Source organism: Pongo abelii, chromosome 5 (genome assembly GCF_028885655.2).
Source record: "Pongo abelii isolate AG06213 chromosome 5, NHGRI_mPonAbe1-v2.0_pri, whole genome shotgun sequence".
NCBI classification, from domain to species: domain Eukaryota; kingdom Metazoa; phylum Chordata; class Mammalia; order Primates; family Hominidae; genus Pongo; species Pongo abelii.
This window is the reverse complement of record NC_071990.2, coordinates 36,249,112-36,268,758: the sequence shown is the minus strand read 5'-3', so window position 1 is coordinate 36,268,758 and position 19,647 is coordinate 36,249,112. Positions and strand designations below refer to the sequence as shown.

General features: G+C 39.4%; 1 protein-coding gene across 4 annotated transcripts in view; it reads left to right on the top strand.

Moving 5' to 3' along the window:
* SLC26A8 (solute carrier family 26 member 8) overlaps positions 1-19,647 on the top strand; it is an 82,891-nt gene that overhangs the window by 15,417 nt on the left and 47,827 nt on the right. For 2 of the 4 annotated variants that reach the window (XM_054557422.2, XM_024248239.3), the window contains exons 4-7: positions 11,074-11,190; positions 13,276-13,457; positions 18,207-18,371; positions 19,073-19,222. In XM_054557422.2, coding sequence (XP_054413397.2) covers positions 11,074-11,190; positions 13,276-13,457; positions 18,207-18,371; positions 19,073-19,222 — 614 coding nt within the window. The remainder of the gene's footprint in view (positions 1-11,073; positions 11,191-13,275; positions 13,458-18,206; positions 18,372-19,072; positions 19,223-19,647) is intronic. The other 2 variants (XM_054557425.2, XM_054557424.2) reach the window with 1 other exon arrangement.

The following is a 19,647-nucleotide window of genomic DNA, read 5'->3' as shown; positions in this document are numbered from 1 at the left end:
TTTTGATGTGCTGCTGGATTCTGTTTGCCAGTATTTTATTGAGGATTTTTGCATCAATGTTCATCAAAGATATTGGTCTAAAATTATCTTTTTTGGTTGTGTCTCTGCCCGGTTTTGGTATCAGGATGATGCTGGCCTCATAAAATGAGTTAGGGAGGATTCTCTCTTTTTCTATTGATCGGAATAGTTTCAGAAGGAATGGTACCTGTTCCTCCTTGTACCTCTGGTAGAATTCGGCTGTGAATCCATCTGGTCCTGGACTCTTTTTGGTTGGTAAGCTATTGATTATTGCCACAATTTCAGAGCCTGTTATTGGTCTATTCAGAGAGTCAATTTCTTCCTGATTTAGTCTTGGGAAGGTGTATGTGTCGAGGAATTTATCCATTTCTTCTAGATTTTCTAGTTTATTTGCATAGAGGTGTTTGTAGTACAAAATGGGAGAAAATTTTCGCAACCTACTCATCTGACAAAGGGCTAATATCCAGAATCTACAATGAACTCAAACAAATTTACAAGAAAAAAACAAACAACCCCATCAAAAAGTGGGCAAAGGACATGAACAGACACTTCTCAAAAGAAGACATTTATGCAGCCAAAATACACATGAAAAAATGCTCACCATCACTGGCCATCAGAGAAATGCAAATCAAAACCACAAGGAGATACCATCTCACACCAGTTAGAATGGCAATCATTAAAAAGTCAGGAAACAACAGGTACTGGAGAGGATGTGGAGAAATAGGAACACTTTTACACTGTTGGTAGGACCGTAAACTAGTTCAACCCTTATGGAAGTCAGTGTGGCGATTCCTCAGGGATCTAGAACTAGAAATACCATTTGACCCAGCCATCCCATTACTGGGTATATACACAAAGGACTATAAATCATGCTGCTATAAAGACACATGCACACGTATGTTTATTGTGGCACTCTTCACAATAGCAAAGACTTGGAACCAACCCAAATGTCCAACAATGATAGACTGGATTAAGAAAATGTGGCACGTATACAATACTATGCAGCCATAAAAAATGATGAGTTCATGTCCTTTGTAGGGACATGGATGAAATTGGAAATCATCATTCTCAGTAAACTATTGCAAGAACAAAAAACCAAACACCACATATTCTCACTCATAGGTGTGAATTGAACAATGAGAACACATGGACACAGGAAGGGGAACATCACACTCTGGGGACTGTTGTGGGGTGGGGGAGGGGGGAGGGATAGCTTTAGGAGATATACCTAATGCTAAATGACGAGTTAACAGGTGCAGCACACCAGCATGGCACATGTATACATATGTAACTAACCTGCACATTGTGCACATGTACCCTAAAACTTAAAGTATAATAATTAAAAAAAAAAAAGGATAGAGAACACTTTCACCACCACAAAGATCCCTCAAGTTGTCTTTTTATAGCCACCACTACCTGCCTCCTGTCCCTAACTCCTCTTAATCCCTAGCAATCATTAATATGTTCTTCACTTTTATAATTTTAACATTTCAAGAAAGTGATCTAAAGGTAATCATACAGCATATAACCCTTTGGTATTGGTTTTTTTCCCTCGTAATTCTGTGGTGATTCATCCAGATTGTTGTATATATGAATTGCTTATAACTTTTTATTTTTGAGTAATAGTCCATGGTATAGACGTATCACAGTTCATTTAAACATTTACCCATTGAAGGATATCTGGATTGCTTCCAGGCTTTGTTATTACACATATAGATGATATGAACATTCATGTGCAGGTTTGTTGTTGTTGTTGTTGTTGTTGTTGTTGTTTTTGAGAGGCAGTCTCGCTCTGTCACCCAGGCTGGAGTGCAGTGGCACGATCTCGGCTCACTACAACCTCTGCCACCCGGGTTCAAGCAATTCTCCTGCCTCAGCCTCCTGAGTAGCTGGGATTACAGGTGCACACCACCACGCCCAGCTAACTTTTGTCTTTTAGTAGAGACAGGGTTTCACCATGTTGGCCAGGCTGGTCATAAACTCCTGACCTTAAGTGACCACCCACCTTGGCCTCCCAAAGTACTGGGATTACAGGCGAGAGCCACAGCGCCTGGCCTCATGTGCAGGTTTTTAAAATAAATGTTAAGTCTTCATTTATCTGGGATAAATGCTTAGGAGTATAGTGTATTGCTGGAGTATATAGGAGTTGCCTGTTGCCTTTTTTCACCAACCTGTTTTCCAGAGTGGCTTAACACATTACGTTCCCACTAGCAATCTATGAGTGATCCAGTTGCTCTGTATCCTCACCAACATTTGCTGTTGTCACTATTTTTTATTTTAGCTATTCTAATAGTCATGTAGTGATATCTCATTATGGTTTTAGTTTGCATTGTTTTAATGGCTAGTGATATTTAACATCTTTTCATAAGCTAATTTCCATCTGTTATTTTCATAAAATGGCTCTTCACGTCTTTTGCCCATGTTCTAGTTAAATTCCGTTTTTACTGTTGAGATCTGAGAATTCTTTGTAGATTCTGGATACTAGTTATTTTGTCTTTTGTGTTTTGCAAATATTTTCTCCCAGTCTGGAGCCTGCCTTTTCATACTCTTAACAGCCTTCCAGAGCAAAAGGTTTTGATTTTGATAGGCTCATTTTTAGTATCTTTTATTTTAGCCATTCTAAGAAGTACGTAGTGGTATCTCATCATTGTTTTAATTTGCATTTCCCTAATGGTTAATGAGGTTGAACATCTTTTCATGTGCCTAACTTGCTATCCTCATATCTTCTTTGAAGGGTCTGTTCAAGTACTTAGCCTATTTTTCCACTGAGGTTTTATTTTTTTCTTGTTGTTAATTTTTGAGCTTTTGTTTTGTTTTGTTTTTAGAGACAGGATCTTGCTCTGTCACCCAGGCAGGAGTGCAATGGTGTGAACATAGCTCACTGCAGTCTAGAACTCCTGGCCTCAAACATCCTCCTGCCTTGGCCTCCTAAAGTGCTGAGATTACAGGCATGAGCCACCATGCCCGGCCTCAACACCATTTTTTTTTTTTTTTTTTTTTTTTGAGACGGAGTCTCACTCTGTCGCCCAGGCTGGAGTGCAGTGACACAATCTCGGCTCACTGCAAGCTCCGCCTCCCGAGTTCATGCCATTCTCCTGCCTCAGCCTCCCGAGTAGCTGGGACTATAGGCGCCCGCCACTACGCCCGGCTAATTTTTTGTATTTTTAGTAGACACGTGGTTTCACCGCGTTAGCCAGGATGGTCTCGATCTCCTGACCTCGTGATCTGCCCACCTCAGCCTCCCAAAGTGCTGAGATTACAGGCGTGAGCCACCGCGCCCAGCCTCAACACCATTTTTAAAGAATATCCTCCAGTGAATTGTTTTTGCACCGTTGTCAGAGATCAAATAGGCATCTTTTGTGTGAGTCTCCTAAATTTTCTTCATTCTGTTCCATTGATCTATGTGTCTATCCCTTTACCAATGCCATGTCTTGACAGTGAGTTTTAAGGTTGAGTAATATGCTTCCTCCAGCTATTTTTTTTCCAAAATTGTTTTAGCTTTTCTTCTGTATTCATTTTATAATCAGCTTATCTAAATTTACCAAAAAAGAATTTTGTTTAGATTTTGATAGGTATTCCATTAAATCTATAGATTATTTCAGGGAGAATTGGCATCTTTATTATGTTGTCTTCCAATCCATGATTATGGTGTCTCTCCATTTATTTAGGTCCCTTGATTTCTTTCATCAGCCTTTTGTAGTTTTCAGCATAGAGATCCTACGTGTTTTGTTAGATTTGTGCCAAAGTATTTCATTTTAGGGGTTTAAATGATGGTTCAGTCTCCAATTATTCATTGTTTGCATATAAAAATACAATTGATATTTGTTCGTTTTTCTTGTATCCTGAAACTCCTTTATTAGTTCTAAGAATTTTTTGTAGATTCCCTTGAATTAACTACATTGACAATCATGTCATCTGTTAATAGGGACAGTTATGTTTGTTTCTTTTTAATATGAATGGCCTTTATAACTTTTTATTGCTTGTTATACTAGCTAAGACTTCCAATACTATGTTGAATAAGGGTGGTGAGAATAGACATTCTTGCCTTGTTCCTGAACATAGGGGGAAAGCATTCAGTCTTTTACCACTAAGTATGATGTTAGCTGTAGGATTTTTGTTGATGTCCTTTATTAGGTTAGGGAAGTTTTCATCTACTCCAGTTTGCTGAGAAATTTATCATAAATCAATGTTGTATTTTGTGAAATGCTTTTTATGCATCTATTGATATGAGCGTGTGGTTTTTCTCTTTAGATGATTAATATGGCAGGTTACATTAATTGATTTTTTTGAATATTGAACCAGCCTTGAATTCTCAGAATAAGAGAGTACTCACACTAAGTTACCATATGTGCTAGTTGCATTCCTGCAAAAAGAAATTTGCATGTGGCAGCTACAACCAAAATGGCCCATTTGTATTAACATAGTCACTTTATTTCTATGAATAAAATTTCTAGCATATTCCTATGGTGCTGCATTGAGACAGCTAAACTCTTGGAATTGATGCTTTAACTATGAGCCCCCTGCCAGTTTCTACTTATATTCAAATAAAGACCAAAGTTGGAGGATATCCCATTGCTAAATTAAAAAGTCATCAGTATAATCTTGTATCAAAATAAGAATGGCATTAGAGTAATATCTAGCATTCACCACAATACCTAGCACATAGTAGGTACTCAAAAGATATTTGTTGAATAAAAATGATTACATAGCTGGTTATGGTAGCTCACACCTGTAATCCCAGCACTTTGGGAGGCTGAGGAAGGTGAATCACTTGAGGTCAGGAGGTCGAGACCAGCCTAGCCAATATGGCAAAACCCTGTCTCTACTAAAAATACAAAAATTAGCCAGGTGTAGTGGTATGTGCCTGAAATCCCAGCTACTTGGGAGGCTAAGGCAGGAGAATTGTTTAAACCTGGGAGGCAGAGGCTGCAGTAAACTGAGATCACACCACTGCATTCCAGCCTGGGTAACAGAGCGAGACTCCATCGGAAAAAAAAAAAAGATTATATAGCTATATGAATGAATGAATTCAACCAGCTCTTAATACTTGATTAAGGGATTGAATATTAGTTTAATTGATGTGAATAATAAGATAATTTGTAGTGTGAATAATTCAAAAATTGTACTTACATTTGAATACCTGATGACAATAATTTTATTCAAATGAAACAAAAATACTATATGATGAAGACCTTATTAAAAAGGTGCTGGATCTTCCTTACAGTAGAATTCCAATTTATAAATGTGGAATTAAAGAAGAAAATACAAAATCACCTTCATGAAAATACTACAGTAATAATTGTACATAAAATCTACCCGGTGGATGCTAAAACCAGTGGGTGAAAATTTGCAAACTAAGAAACAGGATTTGCATACTTTCAAAGTATCTCCCTCGAGATATTTATTAACTACCCCACTACTTTACAATAGAAAACCTAGGAGAAAATAGCTTAACTAAGTGATTAATGTGAGCATCACCAGTAGTAAAATATATGTATATCATGAATCCTGTGATATGATACAATAAGAAAGATACAACATCATTTCTGTAGTATTCTTGTCAAAAGTGTATAACCTTAGTACAATCATAAGGAAATATAAGACAAACCAAAATTGAGGAGTATTTGACAAAATAACTGATCTATTAATACTCTTTTAACGTGTCAAAGTCATGAAAGACAGGTAAAAATTAAGGAACTGTTATAGATTGCAGGAATAAGGGGAAATAACAACTAAATGAAATGTGAGACTCTGGATAGAATCCTAGAACAAAATGAAAGACATTAGTAAAACAACTGATGAGATTCAAATAAAGTTTTTAATTTCTAATGTTAATTTCCCAGTTCTGATCAATATGCTATGACTATATAAAATGTTAACATTAGGAGAAGCTGTGGAAGGGATACATGGAAACCGCATTATTTTTGTAACTTTTCTGTAATTCTAAAATTAGTTTAAAATTTTTGAAAATTTTAAGGTGTTGGAAAGTTTGGAAATTTTAATTCCCTCTATTTCACTATGGCCTAAGCTTAAATGAAACTAGATAACTTAATTCTCAGATTGTTAACCTAGTAATTCTCTTACCTTCCCAGCATTGGTTAGTTGTTTAAAACTAACAAAAGATTTTCTCTTCATGCTACACGTTGCTTTTCAAGAGTAAATGGGGGCCAGGTGTGGTGGTTCATGCCTGTAATCCCAGCACTTTGGGAGGCCAAGGCAGGCAGATCGCTTGAGCTCAGGAGTTCAAGACCAGACTGGGCAACGTGGTGAAACCCTTGTCTCTACTAAAAAAAAAAAAAAAAAAAATTAACTAGGTGTGGTGGTGCAAGCGCCCGTAGTCCCAGCTACTTTGGGAGGCTGAGGTGGAAGGATCACTTGAGCCTGGGAGGTCGAGGCTGCAGTGAGCCAAGATCATACCACTGCACTCCAGCCTGGGCAGAGCAAGACACTGTCACAAAAAAAAAAAAAAAAAAAGTAAATAGGAGCTATTCAACATTACAACATTATAATGGAGTGCATATGCAGTATATTAAAGCAAGAAAAAGAAGTACAAAGTATAAGAATTATAAAGGAATAAAGCTTCATTATTCACAGATGATTTTTTATGCAAAGAATTCAAAAAAATATAAAGAAAATTCATGTTTTTTTAAAAGCAAAAAAAGATTTTAAAAAGGCATAAAAAATAAAAGAAAAACAAAGAAAATAATAAGATTTTATGAATGTTGCTGGATACTAAATCAGCATATAAAAAATCAATTATGCTTAGGTGCAATGGCTCATGCCTATAATCCTAGCACCTTGGGAGGTTGAGGCAGGTGGACTGCTTGATCCCAGGTGTTCAAGACCAGCCTGGCAACACAGTGACACCCTGTCTCTGAAAACTACAAAAAATTTAGATGGGCATGGTGGCGCATACCTGTAGTCCTAGCTACTTGAGAGACTGAGGTGGGAGGATTCCCTGAGCCTGGGAGGTTGAAGCTGTAGCAAGCTGTGATTACACCACTGCACTCTAGCCTGGGCAACAGAATGAGACTCTGTCTCAAAAAAAAAAAAAAAAAAAAAAAAGCAGAAATAAAATTGTGTTCAGTATAACTCTTAATATAAAGTTCAAAATGGGAGCAAATTAAACTATATTGTTTAGGGATATGTACACTACTGGTAAAGAAAAGCAAAGAAATAGGCTGGCGTGGTGGCTCACGCCTGTAATCCCAGCACTTTGGGAGGCTGAGGCGGGCGGATCATGAGGTCAAGAGATCGAGACCATCCTGGCTAACATGGTGAAACCTCCTCTCTACTCAAAATACAAAAAATTAGCCGGGTGTCTTGGCAGGCACCTGTAGTCCCAGCTACTCGGGAGGCTGAGGCAGGAGAATGGCGTGAACCCGGGAGGCGGAGCTTGCAGTGAGCCGAGATTGCACCACTGCACTCCAGCCTGGGCGACAGAGTGAGACTCTGTCTCAAAAAAAAAAAAAAAAAAAAGAAAAAAGAAAAGAAAAGAAATTACTATCATAAATGCCAAAATAATGAATCCTTCTGTGGGGAGAGGTAGTGTTGTAATCAAAGACCTGGGTGGTAGTTACATAGGTGTTTGTTTTATAAATATTAAGTAAGCTTGACATCTATTAATCTATTTTAATGCATTTTCTACGTGCATGTTATATTTCACAATAAAAATGGAGATTACTAAATTAATTACCAAAACTACTACTAAAGTAATTAGAGCAATTAAGACAGTACAATATTGCAGAGATAGAAAATTAGGCCAATGAAACAGAAAAGAGTCACACATATATGAATCACATGATGTGTATCAGATATGTCACTACAGAGACAGGCTTTTAATGACAAATGATGTGAAACACTTGGGTCTCTATACAGAAAAAACATTTCAGGCCTTTACCTCACACCATACACAAAAAATCTATTCCTGGTTGATTAAAGACCTACATGTAAAAGTTGAAGCAAAAAAGACATTTTGGAATAACATAAGAGAACATCTTTATGATCATGAGGTAGAAAAAGATTTCTTAAATAAGACACCAAAAGCAAAAGGAAAAGCCCAAGGGAAAAGACTGATAAATCTGAAGTAAGTACAATTTAAGAACTTCTATCTATTCAAAGCCACTATAAAGTTTGAAAAGCGGCCAGTCACGGTGATTCATGCCTGTAATCCCAGCACTTTGGGAGGCTGAGGCGGGTGAATCATTTGAGGTCAGGAGTTTGAGACCAGCCTGGCCAACATGGCAAAACCCCGTCTCCACTAAAAATACAAAAATTAGCCGGGCATGGTGGCACGCGCCTGTAGTCCCAGCTACTCAGGAGGCTGAGGCGGGAGAATTGCTTGAACAAGGAGGTAGAGGTTGCAGCAAGCCAAGATCATCACTGCACTCCAGCCTGGGAGACAGAGCGAGATGCCATCTCAAAAAAAAAAAAAAAAAAGAGATTGAAAAGCAAATCACAGAATGGGAGATACTTGCAAAACAATACACAACAAAGGATTTATTTATAATATACATACTCCTATAAATCCATAAAAATAACTAGACAAGGGTGCTCAACATTATTAGTAATAAATAAAGTGGAAAATGAAATTGAAATGAGTTACCGCCATACACACTAAAATTAAAAATCTAGCAGTATCAAGTGCTAGCATAGATGTAGATAATGGGAACTGTCATATGTTACTGGTGGCAGCATAAATTGCACAACCATTTGGAAAACAGTTTGGCATTATTTAGTAAATGCCCCAGAAGTTGAAATTCAAGCAATATATTCTCAAGAAACTTGTAAATCCGTGTACCAGGAGACATGTACAAGAATATTCATAGCAATATTGTTCATAATAGCCCCAAACTGGAAACAAAGACAGGATACCATGAACCCTGGAGACAAAGAGAATGGGAAGGTAGCAACCTTGGATTCTGATGGTTTTTTAGTTCGGTTCCAGTCTCTGATGAGGTCTAACTGCCCTTTGTACCCTTTTAATAAATTTCCTATTTTGCTTAAGCTAATTTGAGTAGATTTTCTGTTTCTTGCAATCAATAGAGCCTTGCCTAGGGGAAAAAAATGTGGTGAAAAAATCCTGTAGATTACAAGAGACTTAAGAGACATATCAACCAATGTGAGGACCATATTTGGGTTCTGATTTAGACACACAGATTGTGAAACAAAGCACAACATGTAACAGCAAATAATTTTTTAAAGATCACCCCAAAACTCATTATACCTCTGGTTCAAGGTCTCTCGTGAGATTGCAGTTATCTCAAGGGTCTACTGAGGCTGGAGGATCTGCTTCCAGGCTCACTCATGTAGCTGTCGGCAGGCCTGAGTTCCTCCCCATTCTGGCTTCTCCATATTCACAACATGGCAGCTGGCAGGACCAACTATATGTGTTGGGCCCAATACAAAATAAAAACACAGGGCCCTTAGTTCAAAAATTATTCAGAATTTCAAGACAGTGACAGCAAAGCATTAAACCAAGTGCAAAGTCTTTCTAAGCCCAGGACTCTGCCTTGACTGCACAGATTACAAACCTTTGAAGCCACCTCTGGCAGGTAATGACCTGAATGAGAGAGCAACCAAGATGGAAACCAAAGTCTTTTTGCAACCTAATCTCAGAAGTGACATCCTGTCATTTTTGTTATAGTCTACTCCTTAGAAACAAGTTAGTTAAGTCTATTCCACACTTAATGGGGAGGAAATTGTACAGGGGCAAGAATACCAGTTGGCCTGGCTGGGCGCGGTGGCTCACGTCTGTAATCCCAGCAGTTTGGGAGGCCGAGGCGGGTGGATCACTTGAGGTCAGGAGATCGAGACCATCCTGGCTAACATGGTGAAACCCCATCTCTACTAAAAATATAAAAAATTAGCTGGGCGTGGTGGCGGGCACCTGGAGTCCCAGCTACTCGGGAGGCTGAGGCAGGAGAGTGGCATGAACCCAGAAGGTGCAGCTTGCGGTGAGCCGAGATCCCGCCACTGCACTCCAGCCTGGGCAACACAGCGAGACTCCATCTCAAAAAAAAAAAAAAAAAAAGAATACCAATTGGCCATAGTGGATCATATTAGAGCCCCTCTACCACAACAATCGTTTGTAAGACAATCAGGGAAATTTGAACACTGAGTGGATAATGATGATATTGTAGTTAAATTAGAAGAGTATTATCATTTAGAGACACATACCAAAATATCTACTGATTAAATAATCAAATGCCTTGGATTTGCCTCAAAGTAATATAGGGTGAGAGAGGAGTAGAAGCATAGATTGGTTATGGGTTGACCATTGTTGAAGTAGATGATGGGTATATGGAATTCATTATACTCTATTTTTGTATATGTTTGAAATGTCTTATAAAAAGGAGCCTTGCTTATCTAAGACAATAAACCATCTGACTAAATTTATAACTGAATTTAGATGAGTATATCGGTATGATGTAAATTGAGGACAGACTCTTAGGGAAGGAAATAGGGACTTGAAACATCAAAAGGATGACACTATGCCTGTTAGTCCATTTGCTTGAAAATTTCCAAATTCTCATGGTGCTTCTTAGAAAAGAAAGTAAGTATTACAGAAGCAGCTGAAGGAAGAGGCTGGAGGGATTGGCCTATGGAAGAGAACCAACACATACCAACTTCAAGTCAGTGAAGTGTGATTCTTGCCTTGCTCTCCAGTTTTATCTTCAGCCCTGGAGAATTCCCAGGGCCTGCTTGTGCTAGACTAGGAATAAGGATGGGGCTGCTTTTGAGCTGTTGGAATTAGGGGTCTTATTACTGTGGTATTTGCTTCATATGTTTAGTATTAAGACCTCGCAGTGAATGATGTTTCAGCCTATGATATTGAATTGAAGTGTAAAAGTGTGTGGCAAAATAGGAAGAGAAGCTAGGAATCAAAGAAGATAATAAAAAGTGCTAATGAAGGACTATATGTCCAGAAATACTATTACCACACTCAGTCAGCTATACACATGGATGATTTTTATTTTAAATACACTTTACAGTTTTTATTTAAGGTGACTTTTAAAGACAAGCTGCTTTTTCTTAAATTATCTTGTTTTTCAGTCCTGACACTTAGTTTGCTGGCAAGGCAACTGATTCCTCCCCTCAACATCGCTTATGCAGCTTTCTGTTCTTCGGTAATCTATGTAATTTTTGGATCGTGTCATCAAATGTCCATTGGTGAGTTCAGCACTGAAATACACATGCGGTGGATGAAGTTTCCATCTTGATCATATACTTATTGCTGAGGAACCCAACATAAAGCTATCTTTAAGATAGAAAGAAAGGAGGCAGGAGGTGGACATTCTATCCATACAGTTAGTGTTCAGATTGTAGAAATAAATACTTCTAGTGTATCATTATTGTCAACACCAGAAAACAGGCCAGCAAGATGTTTCCCAAAGAAATTAAAGGGCAGAGGTACTTTCCTTAAGAAATCACCACACATTGGAATCTGACTTCCCTCAACCCAGAAGATCCAGAAATGATTGTGTCAAAACTCCTAGAGCAGATACTTCTTTCATCTGAACCATAATAACCAAACTCCATGGGCTGACTTGTAATACAGCATGCCAGCTTATTAATTTACAGTGAGAAAATGTTATCACAGTAGTCAAAACACTGACATCCATAGGATAAGTACTTCCCTTCCCTGAGTCAAAAGTCCATCTACTAATTTATAATTAGAAATAACTATTACAGAAGCCAGACTAATTAAAGGTCATACGATCAGCACATTTACTTCACCTAGGAGAGCCTGCATAGAAATCAAATCACAAAATTCCCCCATAAGTTTAGAAGGTCATTGCCAACATTTACTCAGTGATGTGCCTTTTCCTGGATTTCTCCACTGAACTGACCAATCCACCAACATTTACCATTCTGAATGACACATTCTTTATATATGTTTTTATGTTCAGTCTGATTAACATCCCATCCTTCCAGATGTGAAGTGCTACTTTTCCTTTTTTAAGAATAGCTTGGCCGGGTACGGTGGCTCATGCCTGTAATCGCAGCACTTTGGGAGGCCGAGGCAAGCGGATCATGAGGTCAGGAGTTTGAGACCAGCCTGGCTAACATAGTGAAACCCCATCTCTACTAAAAATGCAAAAAATTAGCTAGGCGTGGTGGCGGGTGTCTGTAATCCCAGCTACTTGGGAGGCTGAGGCAGGAGAATTGCCTAAACCCGAGAGGTGGAGGTTGCAGTGAGCCAAGATCACGCCATTGCACTCCAGCCTGGGCAACGAGCGAAACTCCGTCTCAAAATAAATAAATAAATAAATAAATAATAATAAAAATAAAGAATAGCTCATGTCTTTATTCAATCTGCTATGTGTTGATTTTACATTTGAACACCAATAAAACAATTTTATTCCTTTATTTCCAAGTTTCTGAGGAACCTCACAATCATTTCCAAATACTTATAATAAGGGTTGTTAGAGATTTATTTATGTTAGGTAAATTTAAAGTTAAGATGTATCTTTGCTCTCTTATGTGTTATGACAATATGAGGACTAAACAAAATAATGTTTGAAATAAGTTTAATTTACCTCAGTGTCAGTATTATTTTTCTTCCTATTGTTATTGATTGCTTTCTTTTCTTTTCTTTTCTTTTTTTTTTTTTTTTTTGAGACGGAGTTTCGCTCTTGTTGCCCAGGCTGGAGTGCAATCGCGCCATCTCGACTCACTGCAACCTCCGCCTGCTGGCTTCAAGTGATTCTCCTGTCTCAGCCTCCTGAGTAGTTGGGATTACAGGCATACACCACCATGCCCAGCTAATTTTATATTTTTAGTAGAGACAGGGTTTCTCCATGTTGGTCAGGCTGGTCTCAAACTCCTGATCTCAGGTGATCCACCTGCCTCGGCCTCCCAAAGTGCTAGGATTACAGGCGTGAGCCACCACGCCCGGTGATTGCTTTCTTTTCTAATATTTTCACTGCCATCTCACTTTTAACCTTCTCTAAGAGCAGACACAGCAGCTGAGCCTGACAGCCATTTCAGTCAACTTCTCTATTCCACTCAACATACCCATGACACAAAGAGACTAAATACCTAAACCACCACCATCTAAATTCCATGAGTTGGTCACAATATGTGGAGGCACAGTTCTCTTTCTTGATCTTTCTTACTTCTCAATGGCCACTTTCAAATGAGAAAAGTTATTCAGTTGAAGGACAATCTGGAATTCAACCATACCTTGCTTTTGTCAATATCAGTTTACCTGGACTTGAAACTTCACCTTCTGCCTAACATCTTCTTCCATAGGTTCCTTCTTCCTGGTGAGTGCTCTGCTGATCAACGTTCTGAAAGTGAGCCCATTCAACAGTGGTCAACTGGTCATGGGATCTTTCGTCAAGAATGAGTTTTCTGCCCCCTCCTACCTTATGGGCTATAATAAATCCTTGAGTGTGGTGGCAACCACAACTTTTCTGACTGGGATTATTCAGGTAGGATCTGAGTCTTCAAATCCCTGAAAAGGAACTGAATAAAGGGGCTATAAACAGACCCCTTCCTTATACTGCTCCTGTGATCCACTGTGATATACCTGGAACTTCAGTGATTTATTTTTTGAAAAATCAGAGGGTGTGTGAATAGCGTGTCTCCTTAGTGACAAAACTTCTGTCGCCTCAGAAATCATCTACCACTGATTTAGGATGAGATATTGAACATTCTCTTCAGTCCTTTCTCCTCTAAGACAAAGGGTCTAAGGGACAATGGTCCAGAGCAGTGGTCCCCAACTTTTTGAAACCAGGGACCAGTTGCAAAAGAAGACAATTTTTCCACAAATGGCAGGTCGGGCCAGGGAGGATGGTGGTTTTGGGATGAAACTGTTCCACCTGAGATGACCAGGCATTTGATTCTCATAAGGAGCATGCAACCTAGATCCCTCCCATGTGCAGTTCACAATAGGGTTTGTGCTTCCCTGAGAATCTAATGCTGTGGCTGATCTGACAGAAGGTGGAGAGCTCAGGCAGTGATGCTTGCTTGCCTGCTGCTCACCTCCTGCTGTGCAGCACCCGGTTCCTAATAGGCCACAAACCAGTACCAGTACTGGTCGGTGGCCCCAGGGGGTTGCGGACTCTTAGTCCAGAGCTCCACTCCTGATCTTACCTTTTAAAAAATTGCTTCATATTCTTTTTTTTTTTTAGATGGAGTTTTGCTCTTGTTGCCCAGGCTGTAGTGCAATGGGACAATCGTGGCTCACTGCAATCTCCACCTCCCAGGTTCAAGTGATTCTCCTGCCTCAGCCTCCTGAGTAGCTGGGATTACAGGTGCATGTCACCACACCCAGCACATTTTTGTATTTTTAGTAGAGAAGGGGTTTCACCACGTTAGCCAGGCTAGTCTTGAACTCCTGACCTCAGGTGATCCACCCACCTCAGCCTCCCAAACTGTTGGGATTACAGGTGTGAGCCACTGCACCCAGTCAAAAGTTGCTTTATATTCTATCAGCAAGAATGGACTCATTTAGCTGGGCATGGTAGCATTTGCCTATAGTCCCAGTGACTCAGGAGGCTGAGGTGGGAGGATCACTTGAGCCCAGGAGGTTGAGGCTGCAGTAAGCTGTGATCATGCCACTGCACTCCAGCCTGGGTGGCACAGCGAGACCCTGTCTCTGAAATAATAATAATAATAATAATAATAATAATAATAATAATAATGGCCTTACAGGCTCACACACTATCTTTGGGTTAGTAAGCTTTAGAGCCAGATCTGGAATCCCTTTTCTGCATTGACAAGGACCACAGCTAAAGGACAATAATACGAATGACTCATTAAAATCTCAAAACTTATTTTGGCCCTGTCTTTAATTTCCGCTGAGAGTCTATCACCAAAAGTTCGTCCACTGAACTAGTCACATCCTCCAGGCTTATTTCTCTTTTTTCTCAGCTAACCCACTCTCTAGTTGATGTTCACTGATCTCCCCTGGGACTGTCTTTCATTAAGTAAAGATTTATTGGGTACCTACAAAGGCAGGCTGTCAAAGTGGGCAGACTCCAGCCCTGACACTATGAGCTGTGTGAACTTTGGTAAATTATTTTACCTTGGTGGTCCTCAGTTTCCTCATGTGTAAAGCAGGAGTAATATTTGTTTTGCAGGGTTCTTAGGAGGATTTAGTGAAAAAAATGCATGCAAAGTATTTAGCCTAGAGCTTGTCACATAGTAAGCATCAATAAGTTATAATTAGTGGGCACAGAGAAATGAATTTGGTACTTTAACAGAGACCAAAAATTTAAAAAACAATATATAGTTTCCTGTGGTTAAAAAGTTTAATCTTGTGGGATAAGACAAAATACACAAGCAACCTTTTAATTATCAAGGGGCCTCATGCATGCTTTCTCTTCTCCTTCAAGCCTCAGCTTTTTTCATCTAAAAAAGGAAGAGGGCTGGGCATGGTGGCTCACATCTGTAATCCCAGCACTTTGGGAGACTGAAGCAGGAGGATTGCTTGGGGCCCGGAGTTTGAGACCAGCCTGGGCAACATAGGGAAACTCTGTCTCTACAAAACAAAATTAAAAAAAATAGCTGGGTGTGGTGGTGCATGCCTGTAGCACACTACTATGGTCCTTCTTTTAAGAAAACAAGGGCATAGAGAGGTTAAGAAAATTGCCCAAGGTCACATAGCTAAGACACCAAACTGGGATTCAGTTTTAGGGTTGTCTGATTGTAGAATCTGTGCTCTAGAAAATCTTAAGTGTAAAATAATATTCATATAAGAGTTTAGTGCCAAAAGAACATGAAGTTAAAAAATAACCTCTAGTTGAGTTGACGTTATCTGGGAAGGAAACAACTATTTATTGAGCCCTCTCTTTCATTCATTCAACATTTAGTACTGGCTTCCTATAAGAATGGCAGATAGGTTTCATCTCACAGGCCAACCCTGACTGATTAACAGTGGCTGCCTAGAATATTGTGTTAACACTGAATGTGATGCCATATTACAGTGGGCAAGAAAGAGTTCTACGGCAATTGCAGATTTTTGCCATTTACAAGATGGAAGGCAGGGATGGTATGAAGAAGAGTGACATATATTTGCATATATGAGTGATACATATTTGTCACTATTTTCAGATCTGAGCTAGGTATTTTACATGTGTGATGAAATTTAATCTATTCGAAACACTTTACATTGAATATTATTCACATTTTATAGATGAGGAAACTGAGGTTCAGAGAGTTAAATTGCCCACACTTACACAGCCAGTGAGTGGCTGGGCCAGGACTGAAGCCAGATTCTCCAACCCCAGGAACCATGCTTTTTTCACCACACTCCTTAAAGGAGAGGAATTTTACTGAGCTCTTGAAAGAGATGATGCAGGCCAGCCACAGTGGCTCACGCTTGTAATTCTGGCACTTTGGGAGACCAAAGTGGGTGGATCACTCGAGGTCAGGAGTTCGAGACCAGCCTGGCCAACTTGGCAAAACCCTGTCTCTACTTAAAAATACAAAAATTAGCCGGGTGTGGTGCTGGGCACCTGTAATCCCAGCTACTTGGGAGGCTGAGGTGGGAGAATCACTTGAACCTGGGAGGCGGAGGTTGCAGTGAGCCAAGATTGTACCACTGCATTCCAGCCTGGGTGACAGAGCAAGACTCTGTCTCAAAAAAAAAAAAAAAAAAAAAAGAGAGATGATGCACATGGATTGGCAGAGATGGAAAAAAGAGGGGCTCATGCATAAGCACAGAAGTAGGAGTCAGCCAGTCATGCAAGAAATAGGAAGCAGACTGGCCTGACTAGAGTAAAATAGCACATTGGGCGGCAATGACAAGAGATTAAGGGAGACACAGTGCTGGGCTGATTGAAAGCTTTGAAACGAAAACCTGTTAAAGCAAAATGATTTATTGTTCCAAATTTGTTTGTTTTCTGAGAGCTTTTAGTGGAGTGGAGAGTGAAGTGACAATTGTAGGCTTTAAGACTTCTGTTTTGCTCCTTTCCACCCTGCTTACTGAAAAGTCTTCATTGGGCTGTGCCAGTTTTCTTAACCTACCCTCTTTTTGTTTTTTATTTTTCTTGTTGTAGAGACAAAGTGTCGTCATGTTGCCCAGGCTCGTCTCAAATTCCTGAGCTCAAGCGACCCTCCCACTTGAGCCTCCCAAAGTGCTGAAATTACAGGCATGAGCCACCACACCCAACCTAATTGTGGTTTTCATTATAAAAGACGAACATCTTGAATAGTAAAAAAGTGTATAAATTATCAAACGTTGTCCCCAACATCTAACCCCATTCCCCAAAGGTAATTTCTGTTAATCATGTGAGGTCTATCCTTTTAGATCCTGTGTGTATAAAATTTTATTCTATACTATATAAACATAAATTTTACATACGCATATTGACATGTAAAATACCTTTTTATTTTTCTTCAGGATGTGCATAATCCTGAAAACATAAATAAATTCAATTTAATTATTCTCAGTAAAGATAAAAGTCAAATGCCAAGAAGTTTGAGCTCCATCCCACTGTTTTGAAATTCTCTTCTCCTTTGTGAAAAGCTGCATTCCTCAGAGGAATGTTAACATCTCCTGAAAAGGGCTATCAAAGCTTCTAATGAAAGAGGTTTAAAAAGGCAAAGGCAGGCCAGGCACAGTGCGTTCATGCCTGTAATCCCAGGGTTTTGGGAGGCCAAAACAGGAGAATCACTTGAGGTCAGGAGTTCGAGACCAGCCTAGGTAACATAGCAAGACCCCCCCCCCACCATCTCTACCAAAAAAAAAAAGCCCAGTGTGTGCGTCTGTAGTCCCAGCTATTTGGGAAGTTGAAGCAGAGAATCGCTTGTGCCCAGGAGTTTGAGGTTACAGTGAGCTATGATTGCACCACTGCACTCCGGCCTAGGCAACAGAGTGAGATCCTGTCTCATAAATAAATAAATAGGCAAAGGCTTGTTCTGATCACCTTGTCCCTGTTTTCCCCAAGTCAACCTAGAGAGCAGTAGATTCTAGGGCAAGAACTTAAGTGAGCTGACTGCTCACAAAGAAGGAAAGGAGTAGTGTGGGCTAGCACTTGTCGGGAGCCTCTGATCAACATTACAAGGACCCATGTTATCAACTTCTGTTCAGTAGGGAAAGAGAGTTACAAGAGTTGCCAAAGGGGCCTATCTTAACTTTTCTGTTGGAAACCCTTCTTTTCCTGGAGAGCGCCATTGGTGCCATTGCTGGATTGAAGACATTCTGCCCCACTCTGGTTTTCTCTTCTCTGCAGCTAATAATGGGCGTACTGGGTTTGGGCTTCATTGCCACTTACCTTCCGGAGTCTGCAATGAGTGCTTACCTGGCTGCTGTGGCACTGCATATCATGCTGTCCCAGCTAACTTGCATCTTCGGGATTACGATTAGTTTCCATGCTGGTCCCATCTCTTTCTTCTATGTGAGTAATTTCAACTCTTACCCAGAGTTACAAATGCCACTCCTCTTGCCTCCAAAGGGAAGTGGAGCTCAGTAGGGAGACTCCTGCCCATTCTCAAAGGAGACACAGCCTATAGGCAGCTCAGTCAAGAGAGTACTAGAAATATTTTCCTTTATTGGAGAATTAGGGTCTTGATTAATTGCAGATGCCAGTTAGACCATGCTTTCAGTTGATTAACCATTTCAGCTCAGCCTTTTAAACTATCATGATATACATTAAAATTTGGTGTTTAAGATATTGTATCTATCACAGTTCTTCTCATTACCTATCTTATAACAGACATGTATCCTAAAACATCTAAAGGATATACAAGACAAAGTAGTTCCTAAATGTAAGAATAGGGTAGGAGCTAAGCTACAGTATATTATTTGGGAAAACTAATAACTATTGGCTTATAAACAGAACTTCTAGGGCCTGTTCATTATACTAAGACATACAGTGTATTCTCTCCTTATTCTTATTGAGCATTACTGTCCTTCTTTTTACAAAAATGGCCACCCCCACCATGCTTGCCCTCACTATTCTAGTAATACCCATAAAGACCTTTGTACCCAGAAACTCTACTTGGGGACTTCTTTTTGAGTTAATCTACAGTGTCAATTTCTAGACTTAGGCAATTACTACATCCGTTTCTAAGCTTCCGTAATTTTATTTTCTTTCAGGACATAATTAATTACTGTATAACTCTCCCAAAAGCTAATTCCACCAGCATTCTACTATTTCTAACTGTTGTTGTTGTTCTGCGAATCAACAAATGTATCAGAATTTCTTTCAATCAGTATCCCATTGAGTTTCCCATGGAATTATTTCTGGTAGGTGTTTTTGATGTCCCAAATTCATAGTTTGCATAATTTTACTATTTTAAAAAAATGCTGAGTTGAATTGTGTAAAAGCTGAATACATTTAGTTTTCAACATATGCTTATATTTGTGAAAACATGCTTATTTTCTTTTTCTAAAATATTTTAATACTATAGTTGACAAATAAAAATTGAATCTATCATTTATGATGTGATATTTTGATATAGATATACATTGTGAAATGTTTAAATCAAGTTGTTGTGTTTTTTTTTGACAGAGTCTTGCTCTCTTGCCCAGGATGGAGTGCAGTGGTGCAATCTTGGCTCACTGCAACCTCTGCCTCCCAGGTTCAAGCAATTCTCTTGCCTCAGCCTTCTGAGTAGCTGGAATTACAGGCGTGTGCCACAATGGCGAGCTAATTTTTGTATTTTTTTAAT